This window comes from Triplophysa rosa, linkage group LG17, assembly GCF_024868665.1.
Source record: "Triplophysa rosa linkage group LG17, Trosa_1v2, whole genome shotgun sequence".
NCBI classification, from domain to species: Eukaryota; Metazoa; Chordata; class Actinopteri; order Cypriniformes; family Nemacheilidae; genus Triplophysa; species Triplophysa rosa.
Window position 1 is genome coordinate 22,086,554 of NC_079906.1, and position 15,422 is coordinate 22,101,975.

Consider the following 15,422-nt stretch of genomic DNA (forward strand, 5'->3'; position numbering starts at 1 on the left):
TCTGTTTATCCAGCATCTAAATTTACAGAATTAGGGAAATTAAAGTTTGTTTGTCTTCATAGTGTTTAAAAGAACCATTCTGAGTTTAGCATTGAAATATTTTCGTATCAAGGTTTTTCTTAAAAATTTTGAAATGTAATAACGGGACGTTAACATTGTTAGGGGGATTCACATTTCGCGTTTTTGCGCACGCATATTCGTTATTTTAAATGTAGAGGCGCGACAAGCACGCTCAAATAGGCAGCGACGCAGTCACGATGCACAAGGGGTGCGACGCTCCCATTTTTCTAGGGGCATCAGCATCGCATCGAGATGAAAATATTTCAACTTTTCTGAATGCCGCACGTGCACCACAGGTCATGTGACAAGAACCAACCAGCCAATATAGACAAGCTCAATGAAGGTGGCATAAATAAGCATAAATCTAGTAGCATACTTATTGCAAGGTATTTTCAGTGCATATAATCCATATATCCTTTGTTTATACCTCCTCGTCTCACTGCCTATCGCTGCCCAGGGTTGCTTAGTGATGACAGACGCCAGGAGAGCTCAAACTCCTAGGCGCTTTGGAAAAAAAAGAGAAAGCACTGCGGCTCGCGTTTTTTGACACGAAATGTGGATCGCCCTCTAAAGCAGTTTAATTGTTTTTTCTCCTATAAGCTAACTAAGCTTGTTTCCATGTCGTTTTGTCCAAACAGGCGTCCGAAGACACGCTCATTCGATAACTTGCCCAGCGCTTGTGAAGTTGGAAACCCACTGACCTCAAATCGACGTTCCAGCGATCCCAGTTTAAATGACAAGTGGCAGGACCATCGCAGGTCTCTGGAACTCAACATTGGGACGGGGGCTGACAATGCTGTATCTCCAGACCCAGAGGGGAGGGTCAACGGTCAAACGGGGATGGGAATTATAGGAACAATACCCAACGGGGGCACAGGGGATGTCAGTTTGCCAATGATGGGGGGTGTTGATGAGGCGGAGCTATCCCTGACAGTAGGTGTGGCTGTGGGTCAGATGGAGAACATTCTGCAGGAAGCAACGAAAGAAGACTCCGCACCGGATAATCGCAGAGATGCTAAGACAGATCACACTAATGATACCTCCAGTTTAAAGTGTGCTAACGGCCAGATGAACGATATCGCACATTCAGATGTAAAGAGCAACAGTGGTGGTATTGTTCAGACACAGCTAACCGCTAACAGTCAAGCTGAAAGCATCAGAGAGCGCAGCATCAATGGACATTGTTCAGAGGACGGAAGTTCTGAAGCGTCCTCTGCTCTCAGTCAGGATACTTCAGGAAGCCAAGACTCGGAGGAACTAGCCGAGGAAGCCCTAGAGGATCATAACCTCTCTTGTAACACATCCAATTTACCTCCCAATGGCCTTAGGACTCTCAGTAATGGCTTCGGGGTGGAGAAACAGGCATCTCCCACCGACCCGGAGGTCAGATCTGAGGCTCTTGAGCAAGCTGAGAAACGCCTTTCTTTGTTGGAAAGCTCCACAGAGACGCTTACGGAAGACTTAGGAGTCCGGCCGCAGAGTCTGGGACCCTTGACCTTTCCACACCCACTTAAAACCTCCACAGAATCGCCGTGCCTCAGACAAGGTCTTGATGCAGAAACTGACCCACAAGGCACTGCCAGGACTTTAAACAACATCCCCAAACGGCCGTCTCTTAGTGCCTTTCCACCCTCTGACCTCCATAATCCCGTCTGTAATGGAGGCTCACCGGACCCGGAGCCCTCCACTCCACAGTGGGCACGCACAAACGGGGAGCGGGCCACGCTTAGCCGACAGGTATCGCTCGCCAGCTGTGGCTCGCTGACTCTCCCTGCTCGGGGCGTTTGCTCCCACCATCGCTGCCTGCACTTGGGATTTCTGGGACGGCCGAGCTTCAGCCCTCCTGAACCACCCTCGGCCCGGAGCCATCTAGATGACGATGGGTTGACCCTGCATACGGATGCCGTTCAACAGCGGCTGAGGCAGATCGAAGCGGGTCACCAGTTGGAGGTGGAAGCCCTGAAGAGGCAGGTACAAGAGCTCTGGAGCCGTCTGGAGAGCCATCAGGCTGCTGGGATGCTGCGACTCAATGGAGACATGGGAGATGAAGTGGTAAGCATGGAAAGCATCTCTGTTGTTTAGGACTTCGCATAAAGAAAATTCCCATGTCTTCAGTTAAACATTGAGAAGTGTCTTGGTTTGGGTGGGTCTTGTGTTTTTTGTCTCATCCATGCTTGCTGATTCCTCTATGGAGAGTTTTATAGCTGCTTTTTTTCTGTCTTCCTGTCAGACCTCAATCACAGACTCTGATTTTAACTTGGAGCCCAGCTGTCTCTCCCGCTGCAGTACCGAACTCTTTTCTGAGGCCAGCTGGGAGCAGGTGGACAAGCAGGACACTGAGGTACACCTGAGGAACACACACCTGTGGAACGCACAACTGAACACACACCTGTAGAACACACACCTGTGGAACGCACAACTGAACACACACCTGTAGAACACACACCTGTGGAACACACACCTGTAGAACACACACCTGTGGAACACACACCTGTGGAACGCACAACCGAACACACACCTGAGGAACACACCTGTAGAACACACACCTGTGGAACACACAACTGTGGAACACACAACTGAACACACACCTGAGGAACACACCTGTAGAACAAAGGTGGACGAAGTACACAACTTCCTTACTTGAGTGAAAGTACAGATACTACTGGTCAAATATTACTCCACTACAAGTAAAAGTTGTAAAGACAGATTCTTACTTGAGTAAAAGTACAGAAGTACGTGCTTTTAAAAGTACTCAAGTATTAAAAGTAAATTTCCTTTATGTCAGTTGTGCATTGTTTTATTGTCGTATACCTTTGCCTCTGAAGCAACCTACTGAATACACGAGTAGCTCACAGTATCAGTTGTATTAAAGGAGTAGTTCACTTCAAAATTTGCCCCCATTGACTTTCCATAGTAGTTTTTATTCCTACTATGGAAAGTCAATGGGGGCAAATTTTGCAGTGAGCAACTCCTTTAAGAGCTTTATATGTTTAGCACAATATGTTTAGTTTAGATATAATCCTGTATGATCATTTAGCCTAATTATCCTCATTAGCCCCCTAGGCCTATATGTATTTATGAGCAGTGTTCTTTTATTTTGTATATTCCCTTTACCAGTTTTAGCAGCAATTTACCAGTAAGTAGTAAGGTTCTTGTAAATAGTAAGTGTAGAAGCCATGTGTTTGTTGGATTTATTACCATTTGTATTACCATAATTTAACTACAAACATAAACTATAGCTAGTATAATGAAACTATGGTATTTTTAGTTGCTGTGGTTTTACTAAAGATTATTAATTGGAGTATGGTTCCTATATATAGAAAATGGTAAATTTGTGGATACTGTGGTTTTACTGCAAATACCATCCCTGCTGAAAAAAACAATGAATTTTGAATTAGAATGAGATTTTTTAATTAAATTCCTCTTTGTAGTGTGTTTTGGGTTTTATTCCAATAGGATTTACCATCCCACCAATAGAATCCATCACATACAAGTAGACAACAAGTATCGTTGTAGATTTTGGGCAGGGTTCTATTGTTTTTATTTCAACAGGAATACTTCAACTATAGTTACTTCAGTAAAAACATCATTCATTTTCCAAATCGCTTTAAATGATATAGCAGCAGATCAGAAGTTAACACGCACTGTAGCTCAAGGTGTATGTGATGCTTATTTACCGTTTAGCCGTTATGCCGATCATTTTCATGACAATGTTTCTACGATCTTTGACTGATCGTAACCCACAGATGATTACACCACACTTTAACATGTGCCTTTTTCGTCTTTTAATGTTCTATTTGCCTTTTTAGAGCGCTATCAAGTGTAGCAGCGCCTACGTTTACATTAGTTTAGCGGGGAAGATCCCAGAGTTGCCAGATTTGCGTTAAAAAAATCTGCCAAATGGCCATTCAAAGCTTGCCGGAAAACCGCGAGCTTAGAAAAACTGAAATACTTGGCAACAGTAAAAGGTCCTGGCAGATCGCAAGCCAGATAAATTGCGCACACAGGAAACCCCGCTGCATAGAAACCATTTTCTACTTTTGGACCTTTTTATAAATGTAGTGGAGTAAAAAGTATGATATTTGTCTTTCAAATGTAGTGAAGTTAAAGTACAAGTACTCAGAAAAAATAATACTCAAGTAAAGTACAGATACTCAAAAAGTGTACTTAAGTACAGTACTCAGGAAATTTACTTCGTTACTGTCCACCTCTGCGTAGAACACACCTGTAGAACACACACCTGGGAACTACACCGGGAACACACCTGGAACACAAGAGTAACACACCTGTAGGAACAACCTGAACAACACTGAACACACCTGAAACACACCTGTAGGAAACACACCTGAACACACACCTGAGAAACACCAGAACACACCTGAGACACACACCTGTAGACACACACCTGAGGAACACACCTGAACACACACCTGAGGAACACACACCTGAGACACACACCTGAGGAAACACACCTGTAGAACACACACTGAACCACACCTGAACACACATGAACACACACCTGTAGAGGAACACACCTGAGGAACACACACCTGTAGAACACACTACCTGAACACACACCTGAGGAACACACCTGTAGAACACACACCTGAACACACACCTGAGGAACACACCTGAACACACACCTGAGCAACACACCTGTAGAACACACACCTGAACACACACCTGAGGAACACACCTGTAGAACACACACCTGAGGAACACACCTGTAGAACACACACCTGAGGAACACACACCTGAACACACACCTGAGGAACACACACCTGAGGAACACACCTGTAGAACACACACCTGAGGAACACACCTGAACACACACCTGTAGAACACACACCTGAGGAACACACCTGTAGAACACACACCTGAACACACACCTGAACACACACCTGAGGAACACACCTGTAGAACACACACCTGAACACACACCTGAGGAACACACCTGTAGAACACACACCTGAGGAACACACCTGTAGAACACACACCTGAGGAACACACACCTGAACACACACCTGAGGAACACACACCTGAGGAACACACCTGTAGAACACACACCTGAGGAACACACCTGAACACACACCTGTAGAACACACACCTGAGGAACACACCTGTAGAACACACACCTGAACACACACCTGAACACACACCTGAGGAACACACCTGTAGAACACACACCTGAACACACACCTGAGGAACACACCTGAACACACACCTGTAGAACACACACCTGAGGAACACACCTGTAGAACACACACCTGAACACACACCTGTAGAACACACACCTGAACACACACCTGAGGAACACACCTGTAGAACACACACCTGAGGAACACACCTGTAGAACACACACCTGAGGAACACACACCTGAACACACACCTGAGGAACACACACCTGAGGAACACACCTGTAGAACACACACCTGAGGAACACACCTGAACACACACCTGTAGAACACACACCTGAGGAACACACCTGTAGAACACACACCTGAACACACACCTGAACACACACCTGAGGAACACACCTGTAGAACACACACCTGAACACACACCTGAGGAACACACCTGTAGAACACACACCTGAGGAACCTGAACGGCCGGACAATCGTTTGAATAATCTACACGTTTCAAGATTGTTTACAGACTGTTTGCTCATTTGCTTTATTTAAATGACTATTTCTGTGATGAAGACTTTGATTTTGTTGAATCAACATAAGATACAGTATACTATATTTGTAGCAAAGATTTAAGATCTTGAAGTTTTAAATAAAACAATAAAATGTTTCATAATTGGCCAGATTCACCTTCTTAATACACATGCATGTTCTTATTTCGCACAGTGTTCCTAGGGAATCAAAAATGCTTTGGTTTCATGATCTTTCATCAAAACCTCATCACTTTTATGAGAAATAATATCACCCAGTAAAAATGTAACCTAACACAATTCAACCTATCATGATGAAATCAAATCCAAAATGTCTTAGGTTGGGTTAATTCCCAGTTTTACTCTCGCAACACATTTCGCTTCTGCAGTGTTTTTCAGTGACGTCTCATGTTGCCTCTAATGGGCAGTTTGACCTTTAAGTTGGAGTTAAAAGTGTATTTGTGTTTGTAGGTGACCCGCTGGTACCCGGACCATCTGGCAGCGCAGTGCTACGGCTGTGAGAGAGGGTTCTGGCTGGCCACTAGAAAGCACCACTGCCGGTAAGACATCATCGCACCAGACACTCGTCTCTTTGTCTTTCGTCCTTGATCTATTCCTCATCGTGTCTTTACATAAGGGCTGTCGACTTCTTTTCTTACCACTGCTTGAATGCCTTTTTGTCTCTAAAACATCTCTGCTTGCCGTCGGACATAAATAGAAATGTTTGGCGAGTTGGTGTTGATTTCAGCATTTACTCGCAACTCATTTCTGCAGCGTTTGTAGACACGGCGGTCATTTCGGACAGTTGGACAGTTTGTTGAATCTGCTAAGTGCTCTTGAGTAAACGCACAGAACACACAGCAGTGATGTGGGGACAGGAGAACTGAAGTTACACAAGATGTTTTTTATTTCAAGTTTATACAAATATACAGCATAGTTTAAGTATTACAGTGATGTCATGTTCTAGCAACAGTAAAGTCTTTCAGCATTTTAGATCATTTTTTAGCTTTTGCATTGCATTCTGGGATAGTCTTCTCCAGGAAAGACACGTGTGCTGGGCCCCAATTCGCATACTATCCGTCCTAAATAGTATTCGAAATTAGTATGTACCAAATCATAGTATGCTGAAATGAGTATTCTTTAAGGACCAGGTGCCGGATGGTCTACTGTTTCCGTGAGTAGTTTAGTGACGCTACGTCGCATTAATAAAATTAAATAAAAGATGCTTCACAGAATTAATAAACGTAAGTTTACAGTAAACATCACATAAGAAATAATGAGTGAATAAATATTGAAATGCAAAGAAGGGCTGACGGTTAACAATCACGCTGTCGTCTAGGAAACAGCAGCCACTTCCGTTTTGCGGTTATATTTTTTATTCTTTTACTGTTTTTAGTATGTCCCAGTTTGTGCATTCTGCTTCGCAACACGCTAAAATGTATATACTTTTCCATAACAAAAACAGTACATACTTTAAGGGCAAAGTATAAGTATGCGAATCGGGATGCATCAATGGAGTCTTAAAGGGAACCCAGGGTATAGAGAGATGTGTGGCTTAATACGTTGAAATAGCCTTTACACTACTAGCATTTGTCGTTAGAAACGCATCAAATATTTGTATTTCTTTAAAAAATAACTGAATGTAATACTCATTTTAACCTAAGGAGGCCGCCATGTTCTTTTTGGATGATGTAAAATGGTTGCACGCACAGGCAGCCAAACTGAACACAGACACACTAATCAGTTCTTCAGTAAATATAAGGTATATAAATAATGCTAAAATAATAAAGAAAGAAAATAAAGATGCTGTTTGGTGTATTTTCATACATTTTAATATCGTTTGTCAGAAGCAATACAAACATACATATTAATAACCAAAATCATTGCGAATTTAATATATACATGATGTATTTAGCCATTATAAGATGTATTTTATCACTGTTTTGACTGTAGCCTATTGTCTTCTCTCTCTCGGTCATTAGCTGACAGGGGCTAATATTCACATGTGCTCTAATACAGAATAAATAACCAAACGGCAAGCATCTCATTATTGTGTTTATCAGTATATTCCATAATGGTGGATGCTGATGTCTTAAATAGTCTTAACTGTCTTAAAGACGGTAGATTAAAGCTATGATTTAATGCATGTTTACCTTGAACAGACGCTTACTGAACACCTTTATTTATGGCAGGCTGGCTGGCTTGTGTCAAGAGGACATAGCGCCACCTACTGTCCCTGTGTATTTATACATCTGGTCTTATGTTTGATGTATATATTGAAAACGTGTGTGCTTGACTGTAGCGTTAAGAGATTGCAACCATTTGACGTCACGGATTTTGAGGCAAAAAATGGCGGCCTCGGAGTAAAAATATTGTGTTAATATATTAAGCCACACATCTCTCTATACCCAAGGTTCCTTTTAAGATGCCCAGACAAAAGACAGCTTAAAGGTTTTGGAACAGAGCTCAAGTCTTTATTTTTTCCCCATCACAGAGGCAAGGAGCATATGGAAGAGGTTTGGTGAGGATTGTCTCTTTCACATTGGCCTGTTAATCCTGCATCGCTTCCGAGTGTTTCTAATCCTCTGCTCTGTCTTCTCATGGGCTCAGATGAAGCTCTGTTAATGTTAGGGGGAAATGTTTGGGGAGGAACTGTGCTGTAATATTTATTGAAGAAGTGTTGACACGTCACTCATAAATGAATGGGCTCATGAATATGGGTTGTGTTAAGTTTCATGAAAGACCGCATCATAGATGTTGTGTAACCCAGAAAACCAGTTTTCCTTCTGTCTGTGTGCATGTGCATTTGTTTCTAGTGTGAGCGGTCGTTAAGAGTGGATTGCATGTGTTAAGCACAGGTGTATGTGTGTGGTGTGTAACACGGCAGCGTGTGAAGGTTTGGCTGCGGATTTCATGCACCTCTTACTAGTTTGTGATGAATTAAAGTGCAGTGAATCTGCATGTGTCGGGTTTTGGTTACTCCTTGAACAACAGTGTTGACAGAATGGACAGCTTGTGTTTTGTTCCAATAAAATGTTTCAATTGAGGCTGCCAATTGATTCAATTATTGATGATTATTTTTTGTAGTTTTATAGTCATTTAAAATCAAAACACTTTTATTGTCACATCACTACCGGCACGCGTCCAGTTACACTATGCATGGTACAGTACGTACGCAAAAAAGATTCAAATGTTTTCTACTATGAAAGGATACAGTGACTGAAAAGACAAACGAACCGTAACAAATATACTCAGCCATGGAAAAATTAAGAGACCATTTCATTGTTATTTTCAGTTTTTCTTAATGTACTAATTATATAGGGATGTGTTAGGTAAAATTATTATTTGTGTTTCATTCTGTAAAGTACTAACAATATTTCTCCCAAATTTCATATATTTGCAGAAAATGAAAAGTGGAGAAACAGGTGAAAATAACAGAAAAGATGCTCTGTATTTTGTCAGACCCTAAATACTGCAAAGAAAACAAGTTCAGGCTCACTTTCAAGCAAAATGTATTTAGGAAAAGTCCAAAAACAATTAGAAAAAAAACAGTTTGATTTTGTTGAAATTCAACCAACACTGGACTGGAATGACCACAGTACATCTAGAAATGATGATTTGAAATGAAAATTTGCAGTGGTCTCTTAATTATTTTTCTGTGGCTGTTTGTATGTTTGAGCACTATATTAATGAATCTGGTAATAACATTTCCAGCTCTAGTTTAAATGGTGTATTATACATAAATCATATACGGTATGTAATGTATTTTTAAATAGGTTGTTTGCAATCACGTGGTTTTTATGACGTGCGAGGCACGGCTGGAGTGCAGCAAGTGATTTTCCTCCATATAGGAATTCACTATCACAAACTCAAAGAACCTAACCTGAACAACGACCCAAATTTCTGTCAAACCTTACTTGGAATAAACACAAGCTTCCGGTAAGAGAACGAGCCCTTATTAAATGGATAAAGGGACAAATCTTGCGTAAAGCATTTCTTCTCCATAGAAGTCTATCATAAGGAAACAACAACCACGGAAAACCAAAATAAATACATTTGTTATTCACTGATATCAAACATAAACTTGATGACAGAAAAGTTTTATGTTCGCAGTTTGTCGCTGCCTTGAGCCACGTTATGTGGTTTCTTTATAATGAACTTTCATGAAGAGCAAGCTTAACATGAGACTATTCTTATCCCTGGAATAAGTGCTTGTTCTTTTAACAGCTAGTGTTTATCACAATTAAGGTTTAATAGAAATGCGTTTTTACATGGTCGTTGTTTCGTTAAGTTTCATTATAATGGACTTCTATGGGGGAGAAACGCTTGAAGATGAGGTAACACACGCGGTTTCACCAATCTCATATTCATCTTGAGTGCCTATACAGTAGTATTGTATACGTCGTATCTTCAAAGAGTATTTAGTTTGATAAAGTTTATAAAAGAGAGATACAGCTGTACGATTGTTTCTGGAAAAGACGAGCTGCTGGAGCCGGGCAGAGGGGCGGAACTACAGCACGAGCACACAACACATCATCGCATTAATCCCTTCGTTGTGTATATTATGCATGTACACGACGATCGCCAACAAAACTCAGACATATGGCTTAGTTTGACTTTCCTGTCCGGCATATTTTAGCACTGGGACCGCTCCATCTCTCTTTCAAACGATCTCTAAATCCAGCGTTATATCCACCGTTTTTTTTTAGATTTTAGATTTAGTATTTAGATTTAGATTTTAGATTTAGATTTTTACGACGTATGAAATGTCGTGAACAAACAAACACACCTCAACTTCTCTCACTATCGCAAGAGTTGCAGGCCCACAGCGCAGCCAATCTTGATAAGCGGGTCATCCTATCGCTGGTCGGTTGGCGCGTGGGCGGGCTATTTCTTTCCCCTTGCGGTGGGCATGCTTTTCCGGGAGAATTGCCCAATAAAAGGAATAGGACACCTGTTACGAAACAGAGATCCAGACTTACAAACAACAAGTATATACGTAAATAATACGTCATGCGTCCAACTCGGTTTTTAACAGGTTGAGCATGTTAAGCACGAGAAGCCAGCGCGTTTAACGAAATAGCACGTTACACCAACTTTAACGCAAGATTTATCGCTTTATCCGTTTAATCAGGACTGGATCTTTGCAGCTAGTGTTCATGACAAGGTTCTCGAGCAGTAAATTTGAGCTCACCTGGTCGTTGTTGAGGTACGTTATACCTCGTTAAGCGTTTTAGAAAGTCATCCGGTGTTCTGCCAATTTATGCTACCCATAAATTTGTGCTACCCTGTGTTGTGATTGGGTTGGGGGAGGGGTTATTTAGGTGTAAGGGTTGGGTTGGGGGAGGGGTTAGTCCTGTTTTGTATGGAGGTAGCAAAATTTGATAGGGATGCATAAATTGGCAGAACACCGGCTCGGCTCATCCCAACCGCAGATTCAGATGTACAAGCCACTCCGTTTCTCAGTCAATACTCGCATTTTCCCCCGTCATGAACTTTTGCTACACTATAAAAACCCCTTTCATGGTTTGATCGATTTGAACAGTCAAAAACGACACAAAACAGGTATTTTGAGTTTGTTATAGTGAATGGAGAAAATCACTTGCCGCCCTCCATCGGCACTTCGCGCAGTGCCGTGACGTCATGTGCAAACAACCTATTACACCTGTTCTCTTTCTAATCTCTCTGTGTCCCGTCCTCTTCTGCCCCCTGCAGGAATTGTGGGAATGTGTTCTGTGCCAGCTGTTGCGATCAGAAGATCCCTGTGCCGAGCCAGCAGTTGTTTGAACCCAGCCGCGTGTGCAAGTTGTGTTTCAGCAACCTGCTGGTCCCGGTGCCGTCTCTGGAGATAGAGCTGGAGAAACCCATCACGGCCAGCTCCAACTGATCTCAGACCAGAACCAGGCCAAGCCACCTGGACACGTACAACTGCTGAGGACCCGAGGGACGAGTCCAAGAAGGTTTTGTGGGGTAGCCGCCGTCTTGTGTTTTCCCACCCGAAAGGGAATCGTGTATATACGGGAGCGTACAGGAAGTTGTCCGGGAGGAGGATGCTTAGCACTTTCAGTTAGCGTTTGCGGAAGAGACTGCTGAACGTATTTTGCGATTCTAGACCGCATTGAAAGCTTATCTTTTAAGACGAACCATGCTGCATATAGAGAAGGTTTTCTTCACGGCCAGCGGACGCTGCGACATTCGCTTGTTTTCTTTGTCTTTTCTTTTTTGAATAGGATTTCCTGTGTCATCATCTCTCAAAGATTACATTTCAGCTGCGTTCTTGGCAATGCTGCTTGGTGAAAGGTGCTTCTGGGACACGGCCGAAACGTGCTAGATTTGATTGAGTTCTCGTCTTTATCTTTCGAGTCGCAACAATATCTGTTTTCTCTGGTTTTTCTCTCTTTGAAGACGCCTTTTCTTTTCTTCTCTTCTTTCTCTTTTTATTGTCAGCACAGGTTAGCAGTCGACACATTCTGGGCTTTTCCCGCACACATTTCCTGATAAATTACAGACTGTTAGAAACTCAAGGATGTGCTCGAAGACAGGAAATGATGTCCGCATGGGCCGCTAGAGGGCGCTCTTGGCTTTCTGATCGGATCTGTGGACTTCTCCCGATTCTGGGACATTCTCACTAATGCATTTTTTGTAACATAAATGCGAGACAAATGAGATAATATATTAGAACGATAAAAGAACGAGACGTAGAGCATTTAATATGAGAAATTGTATAGAATTCCTGAATAGTGGCTCACTAAATTAGTCACCAAATATAAGCTCTGTTTGCTTCCCCCAGTTGTAGTCATTTGGGGTTTTTCTTTTTAATGTATTTTTTTTCTTCTAGCAAGCGCTTAAAAAGATGAACCTAAATACTTATTTTGGAGAGGGATTTTCTTTGAAATGCCCTGGAAGTTTCATCCCTTATTTATTGTCACCTTTTTCTATGTTCAGTCTTGATACACACACACAGGAGAATCAGTGTTGATTGGTGGATGTGTGGTAGCTGCACTGAATATAGAGATCCCAAAAAACACAAACAATCACACCGTGTCTACACGGGACGCGACCGGCGTGATGCGACACGACAGAAGACATTAGAAACGCATTAGAACCCATAGAATTTTAAGTTTTGCCCACACTGGATGCGGTGCAGTGCGCGTCCGGTGCAGACACGGTGTTACACACACACACACACACACACACTGGAAGGAAATTTGAAGGAGAGACGCACAAATCGCAGTCAGAATATTGTTTATTTCCCCTTCCTGTTTTATTTGATTTTGTTGCTTAATTTTGACCCCCAACCAACAGATGTGGAATGAATAGAAATAAACATTCTGTCATTGTTTACTTGCGTTCACGTCAATGAAGTCTTGTATGGAGGACATCCAGACCATGTCAGGGCAAATCAACACCTTAGAAGCATCATAATAATAGTGCACACAGCTTTCGAAGACTTTGTCAGATGGTCTTCAGGTACTTTACCTGTTTCTTTACAGCATGAAACTCTGACTTTTCATAATATGACAAGCCCTGTAAAGAGTCTGATCGACACGAGCAATAGTAAATAATGACAAAGTTGTGAATTCATTCTCGAGCCGTAAGCTTTACTTGCTGTCAGACATAACGGAGTGAAATTCCTGCAGGTTTGGATTTGTTGATGGGCGTTAATTTTCCAGACTGATCACATCTGCACCTCTCTTCAGAAGTCAGTGGAAGAGTGTTGTGGAGTCGGTGTACACCCTGGAACTGCTTCTGCATTAACGCCAATCCATCAATGTGAAAATCTTTGTTTTGTTTTTCCAGAAAGAGAAATCCATGGTTTATATTTTGCACATTGGTAACCATCAGAAATAGACACTGTTGCAGACTTCCATAAGAATAAAAAGTGGAATTGCAAATGAACCGTCTCCTTGGCTTTTTCCAGAAGTGTGTGTGTGTAAATATCTGCTCAACGCCGCTGTCCTGGAAGTTCTTTAGTGGATTCAAAGACACACACTTTGCTACTTCCGAGTTGAATTTATTTGATGTTTTGAAATTGTTTGGCGTTTTCTAACAAAATTGATCAACTTTAAAGTGTTCAATCAATTTAGTCCATTTGACCACATGAGCTTTACCATTCCATTGAATTTTAAACTTAAGTTGTAAAATGTTGTGTAATGTAAATTAAATGTGTTCAGTCAACAATCTGTTTGGGTTGGGACTACATGAGCTGTATTGAAACTGATCAAAGGTTTTTCACTTCCCATCATGCTTTGCGTTGGACTGGATAGAGACACAAAATGTAAACAGAAGTGTTCTTTTATGCATTTTTAAGAGATGGACACTGAAAAAAATATTTTTGCTACTTTTCCAATTTACTTAACTTACTAAGTTAAATCATCACAACTTTGGGCAAATTTGGTCACAACATAATTTTTATGTTTAATCGTATAACTTACAACATAAAGGAGTTGTGCTGTGTTAATATAAGATTGTTACAATTGGGCAGAAGACTTATATTTCCCAGCATGCATTGCGTATGACTGCATTTTGAGAGTTATTTTCTTACATGTGTTCATTTATCTTTAGATTTTGAAGAGTTAGTTATATTTTTGAGTTTTGTGGTTATCATTGTTCTGAAAAGCGTTGACTCTGGTTAGGTAGTGGTAGGTTACATTTTTAAATGTGAATTTCTGTTGAGTTCTCTTAACTCAATATCTTCTTATTGAAGACAAATGAAAGTTTTGCCTGAATATTGTCCAAAATCTACAAAATTAAAATAATTGTTCTTGAAGGCCTTCATTGAATAAACGGATCTATAAAACATTTCTATTTTGGTTTTGATGTAAAATATACATTTTTGCGTAATTGAACTTTATCACGTTAAGGATTAAAACAAAACTTAATCTGATTCAACTAAACAACATTGCATTAACTTTATGTAAGTTTCTTAAGTTTACTGAATGTTAATTTGACTTAAATTCAACAATCCAGTTATGTGGAACCTGTTGACATAAAAAAGTTCATCAAGTCCAACGCATCCTTTTTTGAGCGAATGTTTAACATTCAGTAATGTAGGTTTTAAATGGTTTATGTCGTACCAGAGCATTGATGAGAACAAGACAAAAATATTGACAATTTCTTGAACTGATGTCTGATTAGAAAAGTGCTTGGAAATTTTAGCGTAACGCTTTATCCGCGGTTTTCACACACAAGACTACTACCGTATTAAAATGATCATGAAATGGTCATATTCTTATTACAGTATGTGTTCATGTAGTCATTTCTTAATACATGAACCTTATGAAACTAGTAATAGTAAGCTACAAACAGAATGTAGTTTTTTTATATGATTCAACACACTCTCACTCCCGACTCGTCACATATTTACGCTCGGTCAGCGTCCTTCGGCGTCACTTTTGAACGCGCAGGGTACTCCTTTGGCGTCGTTTTTCGACGTGAAGGGCACGCGAATTTTACCGTAATTGTGAAAATGTATATTAGATATAATTTGCAATGATGATGTTTCGGGGTTTTCATTTAAGTTTAATGGCCAGGATAATTGCGTGTGCATGACGCTATTCAGACAGTTTCACAGTTTGAGCAAGTAATGTAACCGTTTATTTATCGTAATATAAAACACATAAAACAAGCAGTCACAATGTCGTTCAAAAATACAGATATTCCAAGGGTACCAACGCGAAACGATCGATTTGTATGAGGAACAGAT

General features: G+C 41.1%; 1 protein-coding gene across 3 annotated transcripts in view; it reads left to right on the forward strand.

The window, feature by feature from the left end:
- The window catches only part of mtmr3 (myotubularin related protein 3), a 32,028-nt gene extending 17,514 nt beyond the window's left edge, over positions 1-14,514 (forward strand). For 2 of the 3 annotated variants that reach the window (XM_057357603.1, XM_057357605.1), the window contains 5 exons: positions 699-2,112; positions 2,291-2,401; positions 6,188-6,276; positions 8,211-8,237; positions 11,432-14,514. In XM_057357603.1, coding sequence (XP_057213586.1) covers positions 699-2,112; positions 2,291-2,401; positions 6,188-6,276; positions 8,211-8,237; positions 11,432-11,603 — 1,813 coding nt within the window. In that variant the 3' untranslated portion in view covers positions 11,604-14,514. The remainder of the gene's footprint in view (positions 1-698; positions 2,113-2,290; positions 2,402-6,187; positions 6,277-8,210; positions 8,238-11,431) is intronic. The other variant, XM_057357604.1, reaches the window with a different exon arrangement.
- Positions 14,515-15,422: the final 908 nt, after the last annotated feature.